Source organism: Bos mutus, chromosome 26, assembly GCF_027580195.1.
Source record: "Bos mutus isolate GX-2022 chromosome 26, NWIPB_WYAK_1.1, whole genome shotgun sequence".
Taxonomy (NCBI): Eukaryota; Metazoa; Chordata; class Mammalia; order Artiodactyla; family Bovidae; genus Bos; species Bos mutus.
In genome coordinates this window covers 16,476,895-16,489,119 of record NC_091642.1, presented here as the reverse complement: position 1 = coordinate 16,489,119, position 12,225 = coordinate 16,476,895, and the positions used below count along the sequence as shown (strand labels likewise).

Here is a 12,225-nt window from a genome sequence, read left to right as displayed (position 1 = left end):
GGCCGGCCGGGCGGGACGAGGCTGAAGCCCCGCTTCCCGAGTACCCCCTCCCGCGGTGGGCGCGCCCACCTCGGGGGGCTCCCGTGGCCCCCCGCCTTCCCGGGCGCGCGCGGCGGGGCGCCCAGGCTGTTGGCCCGAGCGGCGGGCGAGGCGGGGCCGCGCGCGGGGTCCCCTCCCCCTCCCGCAGGTCCCCGCCTCCGGCCCGGTCCGGGGCGCCGCGGCGGTGGGCTCGGCCTGCAGCGGACAAGGTCAGCGGACGGAGAGGCGATGCCCGAGCGCGACTGCAGGGAGCCGAGCGGAGGCGAGCGCGGCTGGGATCTGCCCGTCCGGACCGGGGAGCGGGACTGGGGCAGGCGCCGGTGAGGAGGAGGAGCGGCGGCGGCGGCGCGGTGGTTTCCTCTCCGGCCGGGTTTCCCCTCTGGAGCATCCCTGTCGGCGCCCGCCAGCGCAGCCCCGCCGGCCCGGGGCGCTGGGGAAGATGGAGCCGGGGGGCCGGGCCCGCACTGGCCCCCCGCAGCCGGCGGCCCCGGGGCCGTGGAGGGCTCGGCCGGCAGGCGGCGGCGGCGGCGGGGGCGCCTCCTCCTGGCTGCTGGACGGGAACAGCTGGCTGCTGTGCTATGGCCTTATCTACCTGGCGCTCTACGCGCAGGTGTCCCAGTCCAAACCCTGCGAAAGGACCGGCTCCTGCTTCTCGGGCCGCTGTGTCAACTCCACCTGCCTCTGCGACCCGGGATGGGTGGGCGACCAGTGCCAGCACTGCCAGGGCAGGTTCAAGTAAGTGCCTTCGCCGGACCCTCCTCCCCCCGCCCCCCTCCCCCCCTGTCCCCCCCGTCCCTTCTTGGTCCGGGGTCCCCGGGCTGGGAGCGGCCCCCAGCGCTGCCTTCCTCCGGGCCCCGCGCCTCGGAGATCCCGACCCTGCGCCCAGCGCCCAGCACGACCGCCGTGGACGCGAAGCCACTCCGGGTGGTCTACCTGTCCGCTGCCCGTCTTTTTCCCTGATCGTCAAAAATTTGGCACTCAGTTACGGTGCCAAACACCATTTTGTTAGCGGACACTGTTTTTCAATAAAAAATGATGCACGTAAGTCATGAAATCCTTGCGCATTGTGAAGCGTTCAAACATTGCAGAAGTGTAAAGGTTAAAAGTTCTGGTCTGCCGGTATCTCCCTCTTCCCCAGCCTACTCCCTTCTCTAGAGGTAACCCCTGCTAACTTGTTAGTGTATTTAGTAACAGTGATCATAAGTCGAATTTCTGATGACCTTACTATGTGCCAAACACTGTTCTGAGTGCCTTACGTGGGTTATCACATTTGTTCCTTAAAGAGTTCCTAGTAACAGGATTCCTATACTGGTTTTACAGAGAGAAATCGTGGTAATGAATTTAAGTAATTTGCCCAAGATTACACAGTACTGATGGGAGAATTGTGATCCAAATCAGCTAGCCTAACTCCAGAACGTTTACTTTTAGCCAGTATTACTGTGCTGAATTGTGCGAAAAGAATCTTGGATTGAGAAATACAGAGTGACTTCGAGTTAGACAAAGGGATGAAATACCTGGACTTTATAATGTGGTGGCGATAATAGATATTCCTAACTGGTTATTTAACTCTCAGCTATTGTGTGGAAGCATCACTTCGGTTTTTCGGAAGCTTAAGGCCCTAATGGAGCTTGCTTTACAGCAGTAAAAATACTTGTCCCCTATTGGTTCATGTGTATTGCGTCGCTGCCTGATATGAAAAGAAATGGATGAGTGTGGGGCAGCAGCAGCAGATAAAATACTTGAGACTAATAGGGTATCCATCTGACAACTTGTGCAGAACAGTCCTTTAAGTCAACTTCTGTGTCATCCAGATAGTTGAGATCAAGTTTGCTGGCTGGGTTAGTGGCTCAGAAATTGCATTCTGTGGGTTACTTATTGTCACAGTGATAGCCAAGTCTAAGTGGAGTGTCTTCTTGGGTTCTAAGGCAGAGATGAGAATATGGTTCACCTTTGTTGTTGTTTAGTTACCAAGTTGTGACCAAACTCTTTGCAAACCCATAAACTGTATATTCCACCAGGCTCCTTTTCCCATGAGATTTCCCAGGCAGGAATACTAGAGTGGGTTGCCATTTCCTTCTCCAGGGGATCCTCCCCAGCCCGGGATCAAACCTGTGCCTCCTGCATTGGCAGATGTATTCTTTACCACTGAGCCACCGGGGAAGCCGATGGTTCCCTTTACTTAGGTATCAAAGGAAAATTTCCTGGGAGTTTTAAACAGCTTATTTTCCCTTTATTTTAAACTTGCTGGTTAAGACAAGTCCTTGAAACCTTATTGTAAAAATGTATTTTTTAAAAGGGGATTTTTAAATTTAAGTAGATCTTACTGTTTAATTAACAGCAAGATTTTGGAAGTGAAATCTCAGAATGAAGTTTTATGAAATTCTTTTGTAGAAATAAGTTGAAATGTTTCCTAGCTTCGTAATTTCACAAATCAGTGTAATACTCTTGTTTTTTAAAAATACTTTTAAAAATTTAGTAGAGTTACTAATTAAAAGTTTTAAAAAATGTTTCAAGACCCACAAAGATACTGTTTTGAACTGGGCTTGTTAGTAGTCTTTTTTACTTAAGTGTTCTTAAACTTTTGCTTTGATCGAAACAGCCAGCCCAGCCTCTTTACCTGGCAATAGAGGATTTTGAACATAGGAAAAATAGTAGTCAGTAATAAAAAAAAGCCACATACATTTTTTATATCTGTTTTTACATAAAGAGAAAGATTGCCTGATTCATATGTAATTTAGGAACATTGGCCTTTGGTTGGAATTGCTCTGTTTGTCTAAAGAGGACAAAAATTGCTGCAGTCCTGAGAAGCCTCTGTCTACATTGTATAGCAGTGGAATTGTTAATCAGCTAGATCAGCAGCCTGTAACCTCACTAGCAGATGTTGTCCCAGTTAGTAGGAAAGGTCACAGATCAAGTTAAAACCGGCTTGAATAGTATAGAGAGATGGTTGCTGTTCATAAACAATACATTAGTGAGTAAAAGAGGAATAGTTTTTTTAAAATACAGATGTAGTTAAATAACAATAAACCCTGGACTAATCATTGAATATTCATTTCCTTGGAAGCTATTTCCTATGATTCATTGTACTCTTATTAGTAAGTACTTTTTCATTCTCTGTGGAGTACCAGCTATTAATTAGAGTAAATATAACTGGTACAACTCTTTGTGTTCTGTTATATATACTCTTAGGGTAAAGAAGTATTTAATGTTAAAGGGACGAATCAATTTAGAAGAAAAGATTTCTTCGGGTAAAGTACCTGCTAAGCTAAGAAAGGTTTCTTTCAGAATGTTGGCTTGTTTTATCCAATATTTGAAGTAATAACACAGTGGGAAAGACTTTTAACTGGAAATTCTCGCTTCATTAATTATCTTGAAAATCTTTTACTAAACTGAAGGATAGCAACCTTACACACAGACATCAAAAATGATCAATCTTGGTAAGCAGGTGTCAAAATTAATTGGCTGGTTCCATGGTAACTTAGCTCTTTTTTTCTAGTGTAGGGATTTCACTAGGGAATGAGTATTCTTCAAATGCTTCTTTAGAAGGGAAGATTGATGGTTGGGGGGAGAAATGCAGCAGCAAATATGTTATCAAAAGTGGTGCTTCAGTTCTCTTAGGATTGATTTCAGCCTTCTGTTTCTATTTGAAAAGAATAAAACTCTCAGATTGTAGGCCATTCCTCAGCTAGGTAAAACAGAATGAACACCGATCTTTAGCCAAAGCTAGACCGAAAGACTTAGGACTGAGAATCAGAAAGGACAGTGCCAATTTGAAATACAATAATCAAGGATATGATATATGAAATATATGCAAATTTGGATTACATTTACTTGGGCAGCATTGTATAACATTGGGCTAGAAAGCATTTTGCTACAAACTCTATTTGAATGAATAATACTCTGTTATAAGCTAGGTTTTTAGAATTACTTTTGTAGAGTAGTTGAGATTTATGTTTATATACATTTATAATTTGAGTTCCTACTTGGACATTTTTTTGCTTATATGACTTAGGAACCTAAGACTTCTAATTTCTCTTAGGTAAAGAAAATAGTTGAGATTAATGTTCTGAGATTGGAAAATACCTCATATTCTAAATATTTTATAAATCTAAATTTATTATTAAAGTGTATTTGTTGAATATTCCTGTAATCATCTATTAAATCTTGCTGTAGGTTTAATGTATGCAGATTTTTTTAAACCTCTTTGATCAGTCAAATATGGATAATGAATTTCACACATTTATAATAGAAGTAATCTATTTCTATTTTAACAGCAAAATGAAGATATACTACCAGGAGTGAGGTTGCTGTTGTAAGTAGAAAGCAGTAGGGTTAAATGTGTAAATATTTTTCCTAAGTTACTGCTAAAACTCCCCAATATATGTGTGTATATACACATACATCATTTGGAATCCTTTTTAATAATAATAGGGAAGCTATCAGTAACTGTGATGTTTAAATTGAATGCTCCCTGTCCCCAAGTCTTTATTTCAAACTGATTCTAATATGTAATTTATATGCATGGGTTCTTTTCATGTTATTCAACTATGAAAATCACACAATGGAATTTTATAATAATTTAAATTGAGTGTTTCTGAGATTCCCAGCTGATAAGTTACTTAGAGTAGCATGGTTTTCAAGACCATGTGTCTGCATAATTTGGTTCCTTTAGCAGATGACTGACACATTCTTTTAGCTTTCCTGCCTTTTAAAGTGCCTTCGAAGTGCCACATTGCTTTTGGACTCAGGGCGTTTCACACATACTGTTACATCTCTCTGAGCCCTCTTTCCTGTGTGGTCTTTGCTTGACTGATTACTAAGCATCCTTCAAATTTTAGCATATCCTAGTGTCTGAAGGAAGCTTTTCTAACTCTTCAGACTACCTGACTCCTCATTATATACTCTTAGAGCACTGTTTTTCTTTGTAGCACTTTGAAAATGAATAATTAGAGTTGAAATTTTTTTTCTAAAAAATTATTTTTAAGAGCTTAATCAAGGTATAATTGACCTGCAGTAAACTACAATTTAAAAAGTTCTGATGTATGTATGCCCCTCTTAAACTGTCATCACAGTCAAGATCCTAAAAATATTAGTCACTCTCAAAAGTTCCTGGTTGTTGTTCAATTGCGTCCAACACTTTGCAGCTCCATGAACTGCAGCACGCCAGGCTTCCCTGTCTTTCACCATCTCTTGGAGTTTGCTCAAATTCATGTCCATTGAGTTGGTGATGTCATCCAGCCATCTCATCCTCTGCCGTCCCTTTCTCCTCCTACCTCCAATCTTTCTCAGCATCAGGGTCTTTTCCCGTGAGTCACGCTCTTCGAATCAGGTGGCCAAAGTATTGGAGCTTCAGCTTCAGCATGAGTCCTTCCAGTGAATATTCAGGGTTGATTTCCTCTCAGATTTACTTGATTTCATCTCCTTGCTGTCCAAGGGACTCTTTAAAGCGTCTTGTCCAGCACCATGGTTTGAAGGCATCAGTTCTTCCGTGCTCAGAATCCGCCTGCAATGCGGGAGACCTGGGTTCGATACCTGGGTTGGGAAGATCCCTTGGAGAAGGGAAAGGCTACCCACTCCAGTATTCTGGCCTGCAGAATTCCATGAAGTATATAGTCCATAGGGTTGCATAGAGTCAGACACGATTGAGCACCTTTCCTTTAACTTTCAGTGACTAATGATGCTGAATATATTGTCATGTGTTTACTTGCCGTCTGTAGTTTCGTTTGGTGAGGTGTCTGTTCAGATCTTTTGCACATTTTAAAAATTGTTTTTTTCTTATTATTGGTTTTTATAAGTTCTTTACATATTATACATACTATTTCCTTATAAGATATGTCATTTGCAAATATTTTCTTGCATGTTGGGGCTTTTCTTTTCATTCTCAACAGTTTTCAATGGATGGAAGTTTTAAATTGAATGAATTACAGCTTCTCAAGTTTTTCTTTTTATGGATTTTTTTTTTATTTTTTGGTGTTAGTATCTAAGAAACCTTTGTCTAAATGAAAGATTTTCTTTAATTCTTTTTTTTTTTTTAGAATTTTTGTAGGTTTACACTTTGCATTTAGGTTGAGTCCATTTTTATTTACTTCTGCATTTAGTTTCTGCTGTACAGTAAAATGAATCAGCTATATGTATACATGTATCCCCTCTTTTTCTGATTTCCTCCCATTTAGATAACCACAGAGCATTGAGTAGAGTTCCCTATGTTATATAGTAGGTTCTCATTAGTTGTCTATTTTATACATAGTATCAAAGTGTATATGCTGCTGCTGCTGCTGCTGCTGCTAAGTCGCTTCAGTCATGTCAGACTGTGCGACCCCATTGATGGCAGCCCACCAGGCTCCCCCGTCCCTGGGATTCTCCAGGCAAGAACACCGGAGTGGGTTGCCATTTCCTTCTCCAATGCATGAAAACTGAAAAGTGAAAGTGCAGTCGCTCAGTCGTGTCCAACTCTTTGCGACCCCATGGACTGTAGCCCACCAGGCTTCTCCGTCCATGGGGTTTTCCAGGCAGGAGTACTGGAGTGGGGTGCCATTACCTTCTCCTCAAAGTGTGTATGTGTCAATCCTAATCTCCCAATTCATTTTACACGCCCCCCCTCCATTTTTGTATTTTGATTTTGTATCCTTAGATCTTCCTAAAATTACTTGTTTGTAGTAGTAGTAGTTTTTGTAGATTCCTTATGATTTTCTACATACTTGATTATGTTGTCTGCAAATAAAGATACTTTAAGCCCTTTCTCTGCAATCTGGATGCCTTTCATTTCTTTTCCTTGCCTTATATCACTGGCTAGAACCTCCATTATAGTGATATATACAGGTGATAAGGAGTAGTTGACTGTGTCTTGTTCCGAAAATATTCAATCTTTAACCATTAAATATGATAGTATGTGTCAGTTTCTTGTAAATCCCTTTTATCACATTGAGGAAGTTCCTTTCTATTAGTTTTCTGAGAGTTTTTATTGGAATTGAGTTGAAATTGGAATCTGCATCTGTTGAGATGATAATTTTTCATTTTAAGCTTAATATGAATTATATTGCTTAATTTTTGAATATTAAACCAGCCTTACATTCCTGGGATGAACCTCATCTGAAATGATATATTTTTCTTTTTATGTACTCTTTGGATTTGATTTATTAAAAATTTTAAAGAATTTTTGTGTATATGTTCAGGAAGGATATTGTTTTGTTCTTTTCTTGTAGTAACTTTGTCTGGTTTCAGAGTCAGAGTAACGCTGGCCTCATAGAATGAGCTGGGACCTTCCTATTCAATATGCCAGGAAAGTTTGTGTAGAACTGACATTATTTCTTCATTACATGTTTGGTAGGATTCACCAGTGACGCCCTCAAGACTTGGGGTTAATTCTTTAAGTTTGAATTTAATTTATTTAATATAAACTCAGTTCATTTAATAGGTATAGCTAGAAGTTCAATTTATTTGATATGTATAAGGCTGTATGAATAGGACTTAAACTTGTTGTCTAGAGTATTGTTCACTTTGGTAAATATTCCTTGTGCATGTGAAAAGAGTGTGTATTGTGCTACTGATGGGGGAGTGTTCTGTAAATTTCAATTAGGTCAAGTTGGTTGATAGTTTTGTTTAAGATTTCTAAAACTTCTCTGATTTTCTGTCTGTTTCTGTCAGTTATCGAGAGGGCATATTGAAATCTTCAGTTATAACTTTGTAATTATCTATTTCTCTGCAGTCATATCTATTTTTGTTTCATGTATTTTGAGTCTCTGTTATTAGGTGCATGAAATTTTATATTATATCCTATTGGTAAATTGCTCCCCTTTTCATTATGGAGTGAGCATTTGTTGAAGAGGCTATTCTGTTTTCATTGATGTTTTGCTCCATTGAAAATTGGTTGGTCATCTCTATATCTGTTTCTTGATTCTATTCTGTTCCATTGATCCATGTGTCTGTCCTTCTGGGGATGCCTTTTTTGACTATTGAATCTTAATAGTAAGTCTTGAAATTAGATAGTGAGATTTCTTCAACTGTTTTTATTTTTGAAAATTCATTTGTTTATTCTAGTTCATTTGCTTTTTCCATATAAATTTTAAAGTCAGTTTGTCAATTTCTTAAAAAAAAAAAAGCTGGAATTTTGATTGAGATTGTGTTGATTCAAGAGATCATTTTGGGTAGTATTGACATCTAGATAATATTGAGTTTTCCAGCCCTTTAACAGATATATTTCTTCATTTGTGTAGGTTTTCATTGATTTCTTTTCAGATACAGATCCTGAACGTATTTTGTTAGATTTGTACCCAAGTAGTTTGTATTCTTTGATGCTATTATAATTGATAGTGTTTCTTTTAATTTCAGTTTCCAGTTGTTCTTTTTTATTACGTATAAATAACAATTGATTTTTGTATGTTGACCTAGTTTTCTGCATTGTTGCTAAACTCAGTTTCAGTAGCTACAGTCGTACCTGTTTTACTTCTTCCTTTCCCCTTACATCCCCTGTTTTTCTTCTTGTTCTGTTGCCCTAGCTAGGACCTTCGACCTGATGTTGAATAATAGTAGAAGAGTGGATATCCTTGCCTTGTTTCGAATCTTAGGTGGGAAACATTCAGTCTTTAAACATCTTTAAACATGAAGTATCATGTTAGCTGCAGGCTTTTTTTTTTTTTTAAATAAATGCCCTTTATTAGGTTAAAGAAGTTCTCTGCTGTTCCTAATTTTGAGAGCTGATCATTATGTGATAATGGAAAATGTATATTGATCTGCCCCTAGTTCCTGGCATAGAGTTCTTAAAACCCTTATAATTTCCTGAGTGATCAGAGTACTAGAAGCATCTCGTGTTCTGATGTTCTTTTACCTTTGTTCCTAACACAGAGCTCCTGAAACCCTTGTAATTTCCCTGGTGATCATACTGTGTTTTTATGAGGCGACTCACGGGCTCCTGGTTGGCTCCTGGATAAGGGCTAGTTACCAGAAAGACCAAGTCATTGTTTAAAGCTTGGACTCTTCAGCCCTGTCCCCCATTCTCTTGAGAAGGGAGAATGGCTGAAAATAGAGATAATGATCTACAATGTCTACATGGTCAACCCTCCATAAATCCCCAAAGTTTGGGGTTTGGAGAGCTTCTTGGTTGATGAACACTTGGAGGTGCTGGGAGAGTGATGTGCTTGGGCAGGGCAGGGAAATTCTGAACCCCATCACCCGTACGTTATCCTATGTAGCTCTTCCATCTGGCTGTTCCTGAATTATATACTTGTATAATAAACCAGTGATCTAGTAAATAAAATGTTTGAGTTCTGTGAGCCTCTGTAGCAAGCTGATCCAATACGAGGAGCAGATGTTTGGATCCCGCTGTCTGAGGCTAGTTGGTCAGAAGCATAGGTGTTAAATGGGATTGTAGTTGGTGTCAGAGTTGAGGGGGGAGCTTTATAGGACTGAACCCTTAACCTGTGGAATCTGATGCTGTCTCCTGTTCAACTCCAGAATTGAGTTGAATTCTTGGACACCCTTCTGGTGTCTGTGAGGTCCTTGGCTGTTGTCTTTGTTCAGTCACTAAGTCATGTCTGACTCTTCACAACCCCATGGACTGCAGCACCCCAGGCTTCCCTGTCCTTCACCATCTCCTGGAGTTTGCCCAAGTTCATGTCCATTGCATTGGTGATGCCATCCCATCATCTCATCCTCTGTTGCCTTCTTCTCCTTCTGCCTTCAGTCTTTGCCAGTGTCAGGGTCTTTTCCAACGAGTTGGCTGTTTGCATCAGGTGGCGAAAGTATTGGAGCTTCAGCTGAATTCCTTGGTAATGGGGGAAAAACCGCCATACATTTGGTGACCAAAGTGAAAGTGGTGTGAGTAGAAAAGGAGACTTACCGGGAACAATACACGGTGGGGAAGAACTGGAATTTTTTCTACACTGGAGGAGAGGAACTGAGAGTTTTTCCATTTATAGTCATGTATGGGTATTGAATTTTGTCACATGATTTTTTTCTACGTCTATTGAGATAGTCATTTGATTTTTCTTCTTTTGTGTGTTACTATTGGTGAATTAAATTGATTGATTTACAAATGTTTAATCAACCTTGCATTCCTGGGGTAAACTCCTTGGTTTGCAACGTATTACACTTTTTATAAAGAAAGGTAGTGCCAAAGAATGCTCAAACTACTGCACAATTGCACTCATCTCACATGCTAGCAAAGTAATGTTCAAAATACTCCAAGCAATACGTGAACTGTGAACTTCCAGATGTTCAAGCTGGTTTTAGAAAAGGCAGAGGAACCAGAGATCAAATTGCCAACATCCGCTGGATCATGGAAAAAGCAAGAGAGTTCCAGAAAAACATCTATTTCTGCTTTATTGACTATGCCAAAGCCTTTGTGTGGATCACAATAAACTGTGGAAAATTCTGAAAGAGATGGGAATACCAGACCACCTGACCTGCCTCTTGAGAAACCTATATGCAGGTCAGGAAGCAACAGTTAGAACTGGACATGGAACAACAGACTGGTTCCAAATAGGAAAAGGAGTATGTCAAGGCTGTATATTGTCACCCTGCTTATTTAACTTCTATGCAGAGTACATCATGAGAAATGCTGGGCTGGAAGAAACACAAGCTGGAATCAAGATTGCCGGGAGAAATATCAATAACCTCAGATATGCAGACAAAACCACCCTTATGGCAGAAAAGTGAAGAGGAACTAAAAAGCTTCTTGATGAAAGTGAAAGAGGAAAGTGAAAAAGTTGGCTTAAAGCTCAACATTCACAAAACTAAGATCATGGCATCTGGTCCCATCACTTCATGGGAACTTGATGGGGAAACAGTGGAAACAGCGTCAGACTTTATTTTTTTGGGCTCCAAAATCACTGCAGATGGTAACTGCAGCCATGAAATTAAAAGACGCTTACTCCTTGGAAGGAAAGTTATGACCAACCTAGACAGCATATTCAAAAGCAGAGATATTACTTTACCAACAAAGGTCCATCTAGTCAAGGCTATGGTTTTTCCAGTGGTCATGTATGGATGTGAGAGTTGGACTGTGAAGAAAGCTGAGTGCTGAAGAATTGATGCTTTTGAACTGTGGTTGGAGAAGATTCTTGAGAGTCCCTTGGACTGCAAGGAGATCCAACCAGTCCATCCTAAAGAAGATCAGTCCTGGGTGTTGATTGGAAGGACTGATGCTGAAGCTAAAACTCCAGTACTTTGGCCACCTCATGCAAAGAGTTGACTCATTGGAAAAGACCCTGATGCTGGGAGGGATTGGGGGCAGGAGGAGAAGGGGACGACAGAGGATGAGATGGCTGGATGGCATCACCGACTCAATGGACATGAGTCTGAGTAAACTCCGGGAGTTGGTGATGGACAGGGAGGCCCAGCGTGCTGTGATTCATGGGGTTGCAAAGAGTCAGACACGACTGAGTGACTGAACTGAACTGAACTGAACACTTTTTATATATTGTTGGATTTAATTTGATAATAGTTTGTTGAGTATTTTTGCTTATGTGTTGATGAGAGATTGCTCTGTAATTTTCTTGTTATGTCTTTGGTTTCCTTATCATGGTATGATGCTAACCTTATAAAGTGAGTTATAAATTGCTCCCTTTTCTTATGTTTTCTGGAATAATTTATGTAGAATTGGTATTACTTTTTTCACAAATGTTTGACAAATTCATCAGTGATGCCATCTGGGCTTGGAATTTCTTTGTGGAAGGCTTGAAACTGTGAACTCAGTTTCTTTAATAGGTGCAGGGATATTCATTTTATCTATTTCTTGAATGAGTTTTGGCAGATTGTACCTTAACAAAAATGAGTCCATTTCATCTAAGTTTTTAAATTTATGGACATAAAGTTGTTCATAATATTTCCTTATCCTTTTATTTTTTTGTTTTTTATTTTATTTTTTAAATTTATTTATTTTAGTTAGAGGCTCATTACTTTACAATATTGTATTGATTTTGCCATACATTATCCTTGTAAAGTCTGTGGGGTTTTTAATGTTTCTTCTTCAATTTTTGATATTGGTAGTTTATGTTTTTTTCCCTTCTTTTTTCCTGCTAAGCCTGGCTGGACATTTATTAATGTTATCAGTCTTTTCAAAGACTATGTGTTTGGTTTCATTGATTCCTGATGTTTGCCTTTTCTTTTGTTGTTTTCAGCTTCATTGCTTGCTGTTTCCTTTTTTTTTTTTTAAATTTATACCTGGGCCCACAACAGTGAAAACCCCAA

At 40.2% G+C, this 12,225-nt stretch overlaps 1 protein-coding gene across 3 annotated transcripts in view; it reads left to right on the top strand.

Moving 5' to 3' along the window:
• The first annotated feature begins 350 nt into the window (after nt 1-350).
• Nucleotides 351-12,225, top strand: part of ATRNL1 (attractin like 1) — an 807,510-nt gene continuing 795,635 nt past the window's right edge. For all 3 annotated transcript variants that reach the window (XR_011462739.1, XR_011462740.1, XM_070363366.1), the window contains exon 1: nt 351-774. Coding sequence is in view for 1 of the 3 variants with exons in the window: in XM_070363366.1 (XP_070219467.1) it covers nt 479-774 (296 nt within the window). In the remaining 2 variants the exon portion in view is untranslated. The remainder of the gene's footprint in view (nt 775-12,225) is intronic.